This window comes from Asterias rubens, chromosome 3 (assembly GCF_902459465.1).
Source record: "Asterias rubens chromosome 3, eAstRub1.3, whole genome shotgun sequence".
In the NCBI taxonomy this organism is placed as follows: domain Eukaryota; kingdom Metazoa; phylum Echinodermata; class Asteroidea; order Forcipulatida; family Asteriidae; genus Asterias; species Asterias rubens.
Genome location: NC_047064.1, coordinates 3,864,869 through 3,882,215, shown reverse-complemented (window position 1 = coordinate 3,882,215; position 17,347 = coordinate 3,864,869). Strand labels below are relative to the sequence as shown.

The window sequence follows — 17,347 nt, the reverse complement described above, 5'->3', positions numbered from 1 at the left end:
CTCAAGGAGTTCTTACACTGTTATATGAGGGAGAATTAGACCGGTCCATTAAGACCCACCCAACTTAACAACTGTTTATCACTGGTATCTGCTGGGATAGTTTTTTTACACGACACACAAGTTTTGCTCTGTCCCATATCACACTCAAAAGACAACGCAGCAATCAAAATAGCCAAACTTGTTTACAAACTTCTTTATAAGTGCCAAATGTTTTTCAGACTATTAGGCACGTGTCTGCTGGTGTGATTGGTTTGTTTTGGGGGGAGCTTAGTGGACAAGCCTTCTACATGGTACCCGAGTCTTAAACACACTCGGGATAGGTGGAATTGAATACTCTTAATGGGGGGAGGGGCCTCTTTCTACTACCAATGCGACTAATCTAAAAAATAAATTAATTTCTAGATAAGTTGCACTATAAAAACTTCCCTCCTCGGAAAAAGTATATGAGTATAAGTAATTACAATAATAAACCAAAATAAAATACAGGATGTTGAAGAAAAATTTACTTTAAAATAATAAGGCTCTAGCCCCTGAACCTTAACCTAAATGGGATCTCACACTTTCACTGAAGAATTAAAAATACAGTTATTTTTCCTGAAGTCTTCGTTTGTTTGCTTTAAACTGGTGCTTTATGTGCATGCTATAACTTAAATCAAATCATTGTTAAATAGGTTGAACCATCTTTCAGCTGAATAAAGACATTTTCAGACTAACTTTTTTTTACAAATGTGTTCATGTGTTCTTTATTGATTTTTAAATTTTCCACATTTCTATTCCGTGGTCATTTTCCTACTACATTGTCACTTGTCTTCTTATGGAGAAAAACCATGATGCTATCTTTGTGACTTGAGGGCCTAATTCACCAGAATTGTATGCTTAGACCCACAGAATTATGCGCTTAGAAGGGTGCTGTAAGCACAGATTAATTTGCGGTAAGCAGAGCCATGAAATTTGACGCTGGCCAGTCAGGTTCACAACACCCATTTTTGTAACCAGGTTCCAGGTGCGTAAGTTTAAAAAGTAGATAAAAACTGTGTTTGCTGGACACGGGTTATCAGGCAAAATACCATGTGTGCTTAAAGGCAGTGGACACTATTGGTAGTTACTTAAAATAATTATTAGCATAAAACCTTTCTTGGTGACGAGTAATGGGGAGAGGTTGATGGTAAAAAACATTGTGAGAAATGGCTCCCTCTGAAGTGCCATAGTTTTCGAGAAAGAAGTAATTTTCCACGAATTTGATTTCGAGACCTCAGGTTTAGAACTTGAGGTCTCGAAATCAACCATCTAAATGCACACAACTTCGTGTGACAAGGGTGTTTTTTCTTTCATTATTATCTCGCAACTTCGATGACCGATAGAGCTCAAATTTTCACAGGTTTGTTATTTTATGCATATGTTGAGATACACCAAGTGAGAAGACTGGTCTTTGATAATTACCAATAGTGTCCACTGCCTTTAATCCATCTTGTAACGTCAAATGCACAATCCTATAACCTACCTGCCATATATTGAATTTAAGTTATTTCACATTGGCTGTTGTTTTCAACCAACGCATAAAATTACAAAATATCAAAACAGATTTACTTGTTTCTTTGGTTTATTTATTTCAATAACAATTTCAATTTTGACAAGGCAATTATTAATCATACTAAGCATATTTTTGGATAAATGTTGCTAAAATTGTTGACAAAGCTTTAAAATGCAGATGGAAGATAAAACTACACACTTGTATTTAGCTATACATATATTGAAAGCACTTCAAGATACATCTATCAATGGATAACAAAACATAAATAGAATAATGGAAGGTCACTTACGGGATCAGAATAAACCCAAGAACAGTACAGTGAGCTACAAGTACAGCTTACACGGTACAAAGTCTATGCAAGTGGCTTTAGCAGCTATTTAAACAAAAATTTTTTTGCAAAAGACAGCACCAAATATAACTAAAGTGTTAAAACAAATCACCAACCGGTTTAATTCATTCAAAATGTTAATCTACATTATTAGACGGAATGGGTGCGATATTTAAAACATGAAGGGAAAGTCAGTTTGCCATGCCAAATTTATGGTAAAACATTTCTTGAAATTTTATTTTTCTTCAGTCAAGGAGTTGGAGTTTTGAATTTTTATATGAGATGATACTCAATGATTTTTTTTCTTCACATAATATTATTAACAGTTTAGTTTAAAAAATACAACATGAGATATTGTTGGGACCCCACACAAACACGACTCTGAATGCTTCAAGTAATTTGTGCATTCTTCGTAGACTATGGGTTTTTTATTTTTATTTTTTAAATAGCACCTATCTGCAACAAATCAGTTGAAGAAGAAACAGAGAATATCAGCTGATCAGGGCCCACTATCATGGCCCAATTTCATAGAGCTGCTTAAGCACAAAATTTTGCTTAAGCGAAAAAATACTTGCTTAGTAAAATCAGATTAACCGGCCAAGACTCCACTCAGTTGTTATGCTAAGTAAACAACAGCTCAATACCAGTCACAAGCAATGTATATGGCATGAAATTTGGGCTAGTAACATGTGTAAAATAAGCGAGCTATTTTCGTGCTTAAGCAAATTTTTTGCTTAAACAGCTCAATGAAATTGGCCCCATGGCTCTGCTTCCGAGGAATTATGCGCTTACAGCCCATAAACATATGTGATCTACAGGGCGCCATAAGCGCAGAATTCCTCAGTAAGCAGAGAGATGAAATTGGACCCAGCAGAAAAAGTGCATAATCATTTCCAGAGTTCCAGACATAGACATTACTTAGGAAAAAACCAGCATAATCATTACAGATTGGATTCTGAGTGTATGTGGGTCACTCACAATACAAATATAGGGTCTAATGCAAACATGATCCCTCCAGGTTTTGTATGGTTGTGTGAGCTCATCAGTGGGTTCGGATCTGGGATCTCCAGACAGAAGAATAACAAGGACCTTGGAAAAGTCTGTCTTGACCTAGTACAACAGCTGTCCAAGTTGTTAACACAAATACATTCAACATTCATATTGACAATATAGGTGGGAAGTTTAACCATTGAAATATCAAATAGGACATAGAATTAGCTGTTGCAAACTGCTTACCAAACGGAAGGACCTATGGTACAAATGCATCAATTATTAATGGCCTGACGTTTCGACCCAAGTAGAGTCTGTCTCGAAATATTAAATAGGGATAGTTTTAATTATGAGGGATAGCACACAAGTGATCTGGTGTTTCAAGATTTTGTCAGGATTTTTAAAACACATTTTACTGATTTTCATAGGGCAAAAAATACAATCAAAAATCCTCAATCCAAAAACTCAAATGTGTTTCTAAAGCAACAAATTTCCCCAAATATAAAAATAAATCTACATCTGCATCAGATGTTCATTCGCACTCTGAATTAAATCTCTAATCTAGAAATAATCAAAAGGGTTGGCAATAAAATCATAACAACAATTATTTCCGTACACAATTAACTCTGGTCCCAAATCAATCAATCCTAAATGTAGGTTCATTTTGTATACAGGGTGTGAAACTTTAGTTTACAAAAAGAGTGAATAAGTGTACCATCCAGGCCCTTTCTGGCAGGCAATACAGGTCCGATACACTTTTTGTGCCATAACTTAAACTCAAGAGTTATAAAAGTAACAGCTGAAAAGGTTTTTGATGTGATTGTGTCCCAAAATCCTAAAGTGCAATATCAAAGATTTAATGTTTTCTCTTATTGAGCTGTGAAAAAAAAAAATTGGGGCTTCGAATCCCATCACAGTAATGTGCCTTGACTCTGAAAGATTACCCCTTTTCTTGTTTATTTCTGGAGGGTTTAAAAAATACAGAGGTTTTCTTTTTACTGGAGGGTGCAACAAAGGAAAGAACTTTCATACTAAACAAACTTTGAAAATTGTTATTCAGTTGGACCTTTCTGGAGGTTTATTATTTCTGTTTAACAGATAATTAAAAACAAAAAATATAAAATAAAATCTTATTCACACTTTAATATGAGATTAATTTAAAGAAAAAAATACCAACATTTAGAATTAAAATTATTATAGCAGGATGGAAAATTTTGGAGTTTTGAAAAGCACAGTTTATTAAAACCGTTTTAGTTTTCAGAATAAATTTAAATTAGTAAACTCATTACTAGCGTCATTGCAATACATGGGTTCTGGAGTTATCAAGAATAAAGCACCTACGCAGCAGGGTGTGGGTTCGAATCCCGGTCATGACACTTGTGTCCTTCTAAACACCGTGTGGTAAAGGGGTACCTAGGAAGACAGAGATGGGTCTTGTAATTGATTTAGCTTAGTGCGCTACGTACTTGGCAGCACAGGCTGTATAAACTCCCCATGGTGCCGAGATGGATTAAGGAATTAAATAAATGTTCGAGTAGCCCAGGGGCAATGATGTTCAAAACGCAATGATCATTCTTTGGAATTGCGCTATATAAGAGTTGATATTATTGTTACTAACATAACATTAGCAGTAACCATACTTCATTCCTGTCAGGGAATGTTTTCCCTATGAGGGAAATATAATTTTCAGGCCAGGAAACACACATAGGCCACAAAAGCCAATGCCTCTGTTGCCCTGGTTCCATACTTGGCCCTGTTGCCCCTTTATAAGTGTCCTGTTAACTTCAAAACATTGACTTCATCCCTGAAGCCTTTGTCAGATTCATATTTTTGTGTGAAAAATAACCTCTTTCTCTTAAACTATATCACTTCAAATGGTGTCTTTTATAACAATGTTTTGTAATACCAACAACTGGCCAGAGTTCTTTACCAACAACTGGCCAGAGTTCTTTACCAACAACTGGCCAGAGTTCTTTACCAACAGCTGGCCAGAGTTCTTTACCAAACACATTTTTATGTTCAGTAAACTCTTGGTGTAACTGTGATCAATATTTGCCTGGACCCAGTTTGATGCAAAAAAGGCTGAAGATGGAGAACAATAAACCATCCTCCACATGAAAGCCCAATAACTACTTGGATTTTTAAAGCAATCCAGGAATTTAAAGCTAAACCTAAAAAGGAATTTATACTAAGTGCATGTTTTGAGTCTTAGATAACAGACTGTTGCTTCTTAAAATAGAATAGGCCTACAAACAAAAGATATTTAACGGCGGGTAGCAGGTACTGAATAAAATAAGCAAAGAAGGAAACGTTTTGCTTCTTCTCTTTGGCAACAGTGTCTTATTCTACAAGGAGCTGAGCAGGTAGGTCTAAGCAGAGATAAGTTAAACACACACAAAATGAATTTGGTATTTCTAATATTTAAAGGCAGTGGACACTATTGGTAATTACTCAAAACAATTATCATCATAAAACCTTTCTTGATTACAAGTAATGGGGAGAGGTTGATGGTATAAAACATTGTGAGAAACAGCTCCCTCTGAAGTGACATAGTTTTCGAGAAAGAAGTAATTTGTCACAAATTTGATTTCGAGACCTCAAGTTTAGAATTTGAGGTCTCGAAATCAAGCATCAGAAAGCACACAACTTCGTGTGACAAGGGTGTTTTTTCTTTCATTGTTATCTCGCAAATTCGATGACTGATTGAGTTCAAATTTTCACAGGTTTGTTATATTATGCATATGTTGAGATACACTACATGTAACTGTGAACACTAGTCTTTGACAATTACCAATAGTGTCGACTGTCTTTAAAAATGTATGAATATTTTAAACCACTTTTGTGGTAAGCGAAGTAAAACTTTCTACATGATTAAAAATATTGAAAAAGTTTCTGATACACGTACTTTGGTAACTATAGACCTTTTGCATATGACGTCATTAGAATAGGGCGCCCTCGTTTTGAGGTCAAGGTTGCTCATTGGCCCATCCTGTGCACTGTGCGTACGCAGATGTGTGTCTTCCATTGCACTTGTGATGGCGTCAGTGCATAAGGGTTCATTACTACATGTACTGGCCAACTATTGTTTTTAAAACACCATGTTCGTGACTCAATTAAAAAGTATATCTATGGCAGGCATTCAAATAGGATAAAAAGCGCTAGGGTGCATACTTCTTAGTCCTTCTTTTTGGAGTCTTTTAACATTGTGTATCCCGCTCCGATGGTCATGGCGCCCACTACACACGTCTGCGCAGCGACACGGAGCCTCATCAGGTATATGGAGGTCGACATTCCCTTTCTGTGCTTGTATGAGACTGCGCCCCACACCAAAGCACCAACCAATGCGGTGAGACCTGAGTATTGCAAACAGACAGGAAGGTTAAATGATAATAATAGTAGCTTCTTATAGAGCGCATTTCCACCACTCAGTAACGCTCAAAGCGCTTTATACATTATTTAGTCTTTTCCTGCAGGGTATGTCGGACTACATTTGAATTATGAGACCTACATGTAATCCTTATACATGTACATAGCACTACTTAATGGTTTATAAGGTGCTGCTATGGTGTAACATGCTGCCAATCAATTTTTGTTTAATAGTCTTTAAACTTTTGTTCAAATTTTGTCTTAAAGAAGCCAGCTTCAATTTTGATTCAAAGAGCTTCTAAAACCCTCGAACTTCCACAGGCATTTCATGTTTCAATTATCCATATATATTAAATTCACTGATGCTTGAAACACTTTCAACACTGTCCATACCCCCATGTTGATCAAATCATATACCTAAGCAATAAAACATCTGGCACAATCATTTGTGGCACCATCATTATCCTTTTTTATTCATAAATTCATAATTGACATCTTTCATCCATATCGAATGAAATATAATTTCAATAATAAGAGTAACTATAAATATAAATATGAATAGTAAACTTGCGGGTACAAGCATGAGTAAAATCTGAAAAGAGCCGTTTTGGTCTCGACGTTTCTAACAGTATACTCTGCTCGTCTTCAGGAGAAGAATTTCAATAATATTAGAGTCGTAAGTCTTTTTACAGCATTACAGCAGTATCAAGACAGCAGAAAATATTGTTCATCAGCTCGTTGCAGGGAAGTGCTTGTATAGCACGTATAAAGCCCACCCTAATGTTAAAGACATTATTGGTAATTACTCAAAACAATTATTAGCATAAAACCTCACTTGGTAACAAGTAATGGGGAGCTGTTGATAGTATAAAACATTGTGAGAAACGACTCCCTCTGAAGTAACGTAGTTTTTCGAGAAAGAAGTCATTTTCCATGAATTTTTATCGAGACCTCAGATTTAGAGCTTGAGGTCTCGAAATCACGAATCTGAAAGCACACAACTACATGTACGTGTGAGGAGGGCGTTTTTGTTTCTTTCATTATTATCTCGCAACTTCGACGATCGATTGAGCTCAAATTTTCACAGACACAAAATATGTGACTGGCTCTGTCTACTAAACATCTATTCTTTGTCCCAATTTACAAAAGTAAGATTTGTTATAGTTACTTGTGAAAAGAAACAACGCTTTCGAAAATATTTCTATTGTTATCATGGTTATTCTTCATTCAGAGTGTAGATAGACAGTTGTGATGTGGAAAACGCCTGCGAATATCCAAATAAAAAACAGAGCTTTGATGTCAAAACATGCAATCATGAACCAGGCTTCAGGCTTGCGGTCCAGTGAAAAATTCGGGGCCTGACATAGAATAACTGAGTTCGTTGTATCCCTTCTCACAACTCAACATGCTCAAGTAACAAATGAAAAGAGGTGTGAGTTGGTAAACACAAACAAATCTGAAGTAAACACAAACAAATCGTTGAGTTGAAACCAATGGTTCATTTCAGAACCACCCCAACTCATTAGAGATAGTCATTACATGGTGTTACCGCAAACCTTTCCATATCCTTTTTCCACAATGCAAAATTTCAAATCCTGCAAACAAATCTGTTATATTTGACATTTGTTTATATTCAACATTCCGTTAAAGACAGTGGACACTATTGGTAAATGTCAAAGACCAGTCTTCTCACTTGGTGTATCTCAACATATGCATAGAATAACAAACCTGTGAAAATTTGAGCTCAATCGGTCGTAGAAGTTGCGAGATAATATAATGAATGAAAAAACACCCTTGTCACACAAAGTTGTGTGCTTTCTGATGCTTGATTTCGAGACCTCAAGTTCTAAACTTGAGGTCTCGAAATCAAACTCGTGGAAAATTACTTCTTTCTCGAAAACTATGGCACTTCAGAGGGAGCTGTTTCACACAATGTTTTATACCATCAACCTCTCCCTATTACTCGTCACCAAGAAAGGTTTTATGTAAAATATTTATTTTGAGTAATAACCAATAGTGTCCTTTAAACATTCCGTTATTGACCTAAATGTACATGTAGTACTACCTAGCAGATATGAAATTGACAAAAGAAATATATTTTAAAAGCAATGTACCAGTATTAAAGCCACCTGAACCATACTGTCCTTCCTCTATGCCTGAACAAACACATTTTGCTTTATTTATATTGTATTTTTTATTGTGTCGGAGCACTTTTTGGGGGTCATTTCGTATAGTAAATGGTATCATAAATCTTGTAAAGCTACAATCAGACTGACCGGAAATCATTGTTGGACTAAAGTGGATATTTTTCTGCTGGTAGGGGAACCTGTTAGTGTTATACGGCCGAGTGAATCATAAAAGAGGGTCAAACCATAGAGAAATCAGAAGATACTTTTCCCCTTGTTTGTTTCTTTTATTTTACACAAAATAAATTGTTATGGTTAGGTGCCATAAAATTAGCACAGTTCGCGTAAACAGAAACAGAACATTATTTTTGGGGGCCATATAAACAGTTCAATGATCAAATAAAAAGCAAGAGCAAGATCACCTGCACATCTACTGCATTGCTGGGATGTGGCTCGTTGATGCATGGTTGATGTAAGAAATATTGTACCTTGCTGGAGTTTTTCTAATCGTAAGTATTTTAGTAAATAGTTCAAATGAGCCAATAGCTGCGACACTACGTATCACAAACAGTCTTCTCACTTGGTGTATCCCAACATAATCATGCATATATTAACAAACCTGGGCAAAATTTGGACTCAATTGGTCATCAAACTTGCGAGAGAATAATCAGAAGAAAAAATACCCTTTTGACAAGTTGTGTGTTTTCAGATGCTTGAATTCGAGACCTCTGCTGAGGTCTTGAACTCAATTGAAACATTTTAGTGAGTAATTACTTCTTTCTCAAAAACTACGCTACGTGTACTTTAGAACTCACAATGTGTTATGCTATCACCAGTTCTCCCTTGCTCATTACCAAGGAAGTTTTTATGCTAACAATTATTTTGACTACTGGTAAATTACCAATAGTGTCTATGCCTCGAATGGTATTTTTGGGCAGATCAAAATCAACACTTGAACTTCATTATCATTCAATAATATAAAAAAAAAACATAAAAGACTCCAGTCATAAGTCTACTGGCCCAACACTCAAACTAGTGGCCTCAGGCCTGCAGTCCAGGAGTGGGTTCAAGCCCCGAGTACATTTATGTGTGATTATTGATAAATTACTCTTGTTATACTTGTCATGTAGTTGAGGGGGGGGGGGAGGGTGGGTGAGAGTCACTGCAGAGAAAAGAAATCTGAAACCAGGACCCAGATCTCTGGAGGAACATTGACATGATGACATCTCAACCTTTTGGCAACCCCTGGGAGTTATACATACAAATGTAGACCTCAAGGAAGTTATGGAAACGGTATCCTCAGTGCTACAGAAGTAGATCAAAGAGCAAGGTTTAGCTCATTTTGGAAGGAAAAAAAAACTTAATTTGTTTGCCAGGTTGACTTCATAAAGTCTGAATTCAGATAAAATCTTATATTTATCATCCCTGTGTAATGTCTTTTTCAGTCGTGTCGGTCTCCCCATGTTTTGGGATTGGGTTTTTTCTTGTCTATCTCGTTCATGTTTAGGATGTCATTTTTTTTCCCATGGTTTTTTCGGGCCCACATGGCTCTGCTCAGCGCCGAATTCTGCACTTCCATTTAACAACTCTCTGCTTACATGTACATGCAAGCACCGAATTTCTGTGCTACCTGTATTTAAAAGCTTAAAATGCCTAGTAATGTCGAGTACGCACACGCAGAAGCCAAAATTCGCCGCTACCCTGTGCAATTCGCTTGCCGTAAGCACATAATTCCCTGCTTCTGTAAGCGCCGATTCTGTGCTTACGGTAAGCAGAGCCATGAAATTGGGCCCAGGTTGTTTTCTATAAACGTAAAGCCTTGGTTTGATACCTTATGTTCTCCCCCCTCTCACAATAATCACAAGGCTACTTATTAGTTTCTAGTGCAATATTTACTTTATTAACTCTTGCATGAAATAAAATGTCATCTTAAATTGAATTGATTTGGGGTTGAACAAAGACAAATTACTATTAAAGCCATTTTACTTTCGGTACAGAAAAAAAAGAAAGGGGTTCACAGATTTACATAACTTACAGGATTTACAGAAGGTAATGATGAAAGACTTCTCTTGAAATATTGTTCCATGAAATGCGTTACTTTTTGAGAAAACATTAAAACAATATAAATTTTCGACATCGAGAATTACGGATTTAAAGTAAACACATGTCATGACATGGCAAAACGTGCGGAAACAAGGGTGGGTTTTCCCGTTATTTTCTCCCGACTCCAATGACCGATTGAGCCTAAATTTTCACAGGTTTGTTATTTTATATATAAGTTGTGATACACGAGGTGTGGGCCTTGGAAAATACAGTTTCCCGAAAGTGTCCAATGGCTTTAAACTGAGCTAAACAGTTGCATCCAATAGTTCATAACATATTTATTATAGGGTTCAATGTTGTGTACAATTTTATGTCGCAGGTTAGGTTTTCTGAGACTGCACAGTTGATTGATTTATTCTCATTTCAGACTGCATGAACTGTACGACTTGATTCCATCTGGATACAAATCTGAGTAACAATGGCCGAGCAAACCAAAGTCATCCTATGGTCTTATCCCCGGACTGTCTCTTCTACTTTTGTGAAATGTATGAGTAATGTCCCCGACTCGAAAATGCTGTTTGAGATGTACACCACTGCTATGTGCTACGGACCGGAAGGAATGTTCTTTGACAAGAAAAGCCCGTCACCATCAGCATCAGAAGTTGCCCAAGCTGATCCTGAATCCGGTTTCAACAGCTCAATCTGCACGTACGAGTGGCTGAAACATCATCTAGAGACAGGGTACCCGGACAAGAAGTTGGTGTTCAGCAAAGAGCTGACGTTTTGCATCCCAGGAAAGTTTGACTACATTCCCGATTCTGGCTACCGTCATGCCTTCCTGATCCGCAACCCTGCAAAGGTACTACCGTCGTGGCACTTAGTGGTGACGGAAATGATAACTCTCATGGCCAAACAGGGAAAAATGCCAGCGACGGCAGACATTAGCAAAATTTCATTTAAGAGAGCATCCTCTTTCATACAGGCAACGTGTGATTTATATTCACACATCAAAGATAAAGGTCTGGATCCCGACCCCGTCATCATAGATTCAGATGACCTTCTGAATGATCCAGAAGGTGTTCTGTCCAGGTTTTGCCAGAAAATGGGGATCCCATACAGTGATGCATTGCTGAGATGGGAACCTGGGGTTGAGGTTGTGGAAGACTGGACTGTCAGCCAAGAACTGCTGAACACTCTGAAATACACAGAAACCTGTAAGAACTTCCGCACACATCCTTGTTTTTTGAAGCCAAAACCTAAAGCTGATCCAGAGGTGTCAGCTGAAATGCAAAACTTGATTGATATTTCAATGCCATATTACACACAGATGTATGAGAAAAGAATGAAGTAAAAAACCACAGTGGTAGTAAGAGCAAAATGAACCAGAAACCTTTAATTAAAAATATATATAATGATCTTCAAATCAAGAATTACGTATTATGATGGTGAGTGGATAGCATTTATGTAATAAAAAGGGTGTTGGAAGTAAACAACTAGTTAGGTCCACCTGTGCACTGAGCTTCCGGATCCTGCCCCAATAGATTAGTGCAAGTTTCTCGTGTATTCAAACATATTGGGCAACACTTTGGTCCAATGTACATTTTGTACATTGCTTTAAAGCCATTATACACTTTCGGTACAATAGGAAAAAAAAGCTTCACAGATTAACATATAACTTACAGGGTTCACAGAAGGTAATGGTGAAAGACTTCTCTTGAAATATTGTTCCATGAAATGCTTTACTTTTTGAGAAAACATTAAAACAATATCAATTCTCGACAACAAGAATTATGGATTTATAGTAAACACATGTCATGACATGGCGAAATGTGCGAAAACAAGGGTGGGTTTTCCCGTTATTTTCTCCCGACTCCAATGACCGATTGAGCCTAAATTTTCACAGGTTTGTTATTTTATATATAAGTTGTGATACACGAAGTGTGGGCCTTGGAAAATACTGTTTACCGAAAGTGTCCAATGGATTTAACACATGAGGGAAACATCAAGTTCTATTTACTCAAGACCTTTGTATTTGTACTCATACATGTCATAGTCATGATTTGGTTTGTTATAGCCTAAATTATGGTTTTTGAAAGTACAGTGGTACAAGTATGTGTTTCATGAACTTTAATTTAAAAAGTACTTTAAAAATATTATGATTTTAAATTTATATAATGAATAGGGTAGGTGGCATAGCTTTCGATCCAAACCGGACCTTCTTCAGAGGCATAAAACAAGTACAAACAAATACATATATCCATTTATAGAAAAAGAGAGGGGAAAGGGATTAAGGGAAGGATCCAGAAAGAAGCGGGATCGGGAAAATAACAGCCAATCAAAGTTTCTATATTTCAGAAACAGAATTGATTTTTGATTTTAAATTTATAAATATTTGAGCTTAACATTTATAATGGGTGGGTAGAGTAATGTACAGCATTAGACTCAACAACCAACTGTTATAATCCAAACCCCGTCACATACTTCACTTGAAAAGCCAATACTCAATGCTTTCCAACTGTGAATGATGCAACCAAAGTTGTTTTGCTTTCGCAATTTGTGTTCAAATCAAATGAACCAGGCTAAATGTTAATTCATAAATACCTCAGACAGTTTCGCTATTCCTATTGGTGGAGAGCAACGGCCGGGACAGTTGTGCCACATCACGCGATAAGCGCGACACGCACAGCATTCCCTTTATATAAGGAATTGTTTACCCGAGGGCGGCGGAGGTCCTAACCATTTCATACATGTAGCTGGAGGGGTGTTATGTTGAAAGAAACCATTGAACAATCATAATTTTTGCATTTATTTTACTTTTTTACCAAAAGTGTTGATGTTTTTTTACCGAAAGGTATATGAATGGGAATCAAAGTGTGTTGAATCGGGTTTCAACTAGTTGTTTAAACCCACGAGGCCTGGTTCTTGATAATTTACCTCGACTTCGTCTCGGTAAAATTATCAAGAACCAGGCCTCGTTGGGTTTAAACCACTAGTTGAAAACCTCTTCACCACACATTGATTCCCTTATTAAAATCTACATAGTATCAGAGTAAGTTTAATTCATTCATATGAGGTGGGATATAATTTAAATATAGGATTTGTGTAGAACTCATTTTTATGTGTGTAGCGCAAGGTATTTTTTCGATATTCTATATTGTTTGTTTAGAATTGTTTGTAAATTTGCGCATTGATGCCATTGCTTATGAGCTTTATAAAAGTTGCGTGTTATTATTAAAATAGTTTAAGTGTTTTTTAAACAATAAATAACAAAATGTAGTGGGAAACTATAAAGCTTCTGAACTATTCTGTCTGGTTAAAGTGCTGTGTCATTGTATTTTACCAGCCGTCGATTTCGCCAAACTCTTAGGATTAATCTTAGGACTTACATAGGACGAGTTACTTCTGTATTCGAAGACGTTAGGATGCATTGAACCTGTCCTAAGTAAGAAAGGGTTACTCGTCCTAACTTGAGATAGGATTAATTCTCTAGTAATTTGTGAAATTGGCTGCTGTTCTTTGGCTGTATAGTGAACTCTCTGCAATCTGCAATAAGACGTCCACGGACGCTCTCCACATTTGATACAGGGGAGGGCCTGCAGAGTTCTCCCCAGCCGTTAACAGTGTAGTGCATGACGATGCACATTTTCCCCAACAAAAACTTGCAGAGAAAACTATAATAGAGTGCTCGAGAATGCACAGAAGGGCTTTTACAACCAAGACCAGATATAAAAGAAAACATTCCCAAAACCTTGTTTCAATTCAGCGTCCTTTGGTGAAACATCAAAACTCCAGAAAGCCAATTACCAAACGTGTTCAGTGCCATTAAAGGTGACAGTAATAAAGTAGTCCCCTTTATTGTGTTTCTTGTCTCGTAAGTATTAAACATAATTGTATCTTACCAAGCGGAACGAACGGTTCATTGACAGCCTTCCTCTTCAGTTTCTCTGTTACAGTCTCCTGGTATTGACCGTAGTCGATGTTTGGTGTTTGCGTCGTTCTGGGACTTGCGGAATTGGACATCTTCTTCGTTTCTGAAGTCAACTGGTCAAGTATAAAATCTGGGAAAGAAAATGTGGTGAGGAATTTCTTAAAATGGCTGCTGTTCTTCTGATTGAGGTATGTGTGAAGTGCAACTTTGGTGAAATTTCTTAGTAAATTAAGTGACTATTAGATCTTAATAAAAATGCATGAAGCTGTGAAACGATGCTCATTAGATTCCATAATTTCTTTGTATAATTTCAAACAAAAACGTGTTCCAGATGGTTCAGAAATCTCATATTTTCAATATTTTCTTCATAACTGACTATTAATGTAGACAATTTAACAAAAGTTTGGCTGCTGTTTACGACTAAAGACAACTCACTAAATACTCAATAAAAACCCAATATTTATGCTACTTTTTACAAACTGAAAATACCTCACTCAAAGTACTTGAACTCGACTTTTGCTAACTGTACTTTAAAAATGTTGAATACTCTTAGTTTTTGCTACTCTTTTTAGTCTTACTTTATAACTCAAAAAACCTGGCCTTGCAACTGTTAAAACTCAAAATCAACCACTCGCATGAAATACATGTGTACTCAACTGCAAAGGGGTGGTCGCATGGTTTTTGCTACTCTTGTCTTAGTCTTAAAACTATGACTGCGGTTAATTCTGCTATGAATGGGGGGACGATAGCGTAATGAACCTCATTCTTAGATTAGAAGTAGGTTTTTGCTAATCTTTCTATCAACTTTGGTTGATCCTGGCCATCACATTAAGTTTGTTTTGTAATTTCCTGTTTATCTTGCTTTGTATTTACTTTTGTATTTGTATTATTTATTTTATATACAGTGTGTACTGTCTGTTTGTATTTTTAATTGTTTAATGGCCAAAATACAAATAAGAATAAGGATAAGCACTAAAACATCTCGGTTGAATTTTGAAATACTCAAATGTTTTTTGCTACTTTCTTACGATTAAAAAAACTCACTTGAATTTAATTATGCCCACTCAATGGCTTCTGATACTCTTTCTTACAAAATACAATACAACTCAAGAAAACTCACTTGTTAGAAAACTAAATGGTTTATGCTACTCTTTCATCCAACCCCAAAGGAAAACCTCACTTTTTACTTTGAGTTGAAATTTTTTGTTAACTTTCCATATCCTGCCATGCCACCACTTTTTCACTCATTTTTACAAGATGTAGGCCCCTACATGTACAACATGTATAATAATATTTCATCTTGATTTTTTTTAATGAAAAAGAAGGGGCGTGATACTCACTCTGAAATACTTTTACTCAATCTGAATTGTTTAGTAACAATTTGGTGAACATATAAAATAATTTAAAGGCAGTGGACACTATTGGTAATTAATCAAAATAATCATTAGCATAAAACCTTTCTTGGTGACGAGTAATGGGGAGAGGTTGATGGTATAAAACATTGTGAGAAACGGCTCCATCTGATGTGACATAGTTTCGAGAAAGAAGTAATTTTCCACGAATTTGATTTTGAGACCTCAGATTTAACCGTCTTAAAGCACACAACTTCGTGTGACACGGGTGTTTTTTCTATTATTATTATCTCGCAACTTCAACGACCGATTGAGCTTAAATTTTCACAGGTTTGTTATTCTATGCATATGTTGAGATACACCAAGTGAGAAGACTGGACTTTGACAATTACCAGTAGTGTCCACTGTCTTTAAGTAAATATGTAAATGTTTCTTTACTTTTAAGTTTTACTGTTACATGTGCAACTCTGGTCTGGAGTCGTTGGGTTGATGATGAAAGAATAACTTATTAATCATTAGTTAATTAATAATTAGACCTTGCTTGGAAGTTATATGATATGTTCACCAAATTTTTACTAAACACTTTATTATACTGCGACCATTTGTTCACTAAATAATAACTGTCATCATGTTAGTGAAACAAAAGTAGTGAAGTAAGTATCATGAATAAAAATGTGGCTGTCGTCGTCGGAAGTTTTACCATGGTTTTACCCTTTCTGGCAGTGGTTGCAATCAAGATTGCAATTGCATCACAATGGATCAGCCCATATCAGGGATCAGTCCATTCAATTTCAAATAAAACAATATCAACAATTTGTTTTATTGATAATTCGTCCATTATTTCCTCACCGTAATCCTGTATCAATTAATCATTTTTACCTGAAAAGAGGACTTCAGTCGTGCGTGTCGTCAATAAATCACAAACGCGTTTTCGTCGTAAAAATTCCGGCAGCAGACGATTGCGATTGAGGCAGCAGGAAGATTGATGAAAACACGGTCAGCTGGGGATCAGTTGCAAAATAAGTATCCGAAGTAAGTGTGTGATAGATTAAACTTCCCAAAGTCTTCCCTTCACTTGTATCAGGTTCATTGCCGTTCAAACTGTGTACAAACTTTTTCTGTGATAGCGCCCTCTTTTGAAACGTTCTCCTTCCAGCCCAGGGGCCAACCTCATAGAGCTGCTTAAGCAAAAAATTTGCTTAAGCACGAAAATAGATCGCTTATTTTACACATGTTACTGGCCAAAATTTCATGCCATATACATTGCTTGTGACTGGTATTTAGCTGTTGTTGACTTAGCATAACAATTGAGTGGAGTCTTGGCCAGTTATCTGATTTTACTAAGCAAGGATTTTTTTGCTTAAGGCAAAATTTTGTGCTGAAGCAGATGAAATTGACCCCATGTAATTAGAATCATAATATCCCGGCGGCGAACAGCCTGGGCGGACACCGTCAACCACTGCAGGCTATGAGTTTATGACTTTAGACAATAAATAATAACAATAAAATAAAAAAAAACTTGGGGGAGGCCTGGCCTTATCTTCCCCTTTTTGGAAAAGAAGCCGGGCGATCAACTGATACTTAAAAGAAATTATTTGGCCCAAATAAACTGTTTGTTGTTTTCAAACAGCACTGTAAAATTGCCATTTTTTTTTTAATGGAAGGGCTCGATAGCTTAACACG

The 17,347-nt window shown here is 36.5% G+C and overlaps 2 protein-coding genes across 2 annotated transcripts; one reads left to right on the top strand and one right to left on the bottom strand.

The window, feature by feature from the left end:
* Positions 1 to 5,596: 5,596 nt before the first annotated feature.
* Positions 5,597 to 16,670, bottom strand: LOC117288220 (HIG1 domain family member 1A, mitochondrial-like). Its single transcript, XM_033768989.1, has 3 exons — positions 16,544 to 16,670; positions 14,284 to 14,442; positions 5,597 to 6,202 (listed from the first exon to the last, which is right to left on the bottom strand). Exons 2-3 carry the CDS (start codon positions 14,402 to 14,404, stop codon positions 6,024 to 6,026), a joined length of 300 nt encoding a protein of 99 aa, XP_033624880.1. The 5' UTR covers positions 14,405 to 14,442; positions 16,544 to 16,670; the 3' UTR covers positions 5,597 to 6,023.
* Positions 8,784 to 12,040, top strand: LOC117288219 (branched-chain-amino-acid aminotransferase-like protein 1). Its single transcript, XM_033768987.1, has 2 exons — positions 8,784 to 8,850; positions 10,812 to 12,040. Exon 2 carries the CDS (start codon positions 10,863 to 10,865, stop codon positions 11,733 to 11,735), a length of 873 nt encoding a protein of 290 aa, XP_033624878.1. The 5' UTR covers positions 8,784 to 8,850; positions 10,812 to 10,862; the 3' UTR covers positions 11,736 to 12,040.
* Positions 16,671 to 17,347: the final 677 nt, after the last annotated feature.

Excerpts from the sequence above, each read along its gene's own strand:
- LOC117288219 (XM_033768987.1), top strand. The coding sequence starts at position 10,863 with ATGGCCGAGCAAACCAAAGTCATCCTATGGTCTTATCCCCGGACTGTC.
- LOC117288220 (XM_033768989.1), bottom strand. The coding sequence starts at position 14,404 with ATGTCCAATTCCGCAAGTCCCAGAACGACGCAAACACCAAACATCGAC. Across the intron at positions 6,203-14,283 it reads TGAACCGTTCGTTCCGCTTG|GTCTCACCGCATTGGTTGGT; the intron begins GTAAGATACAAT and ends TGCAATACTCAG.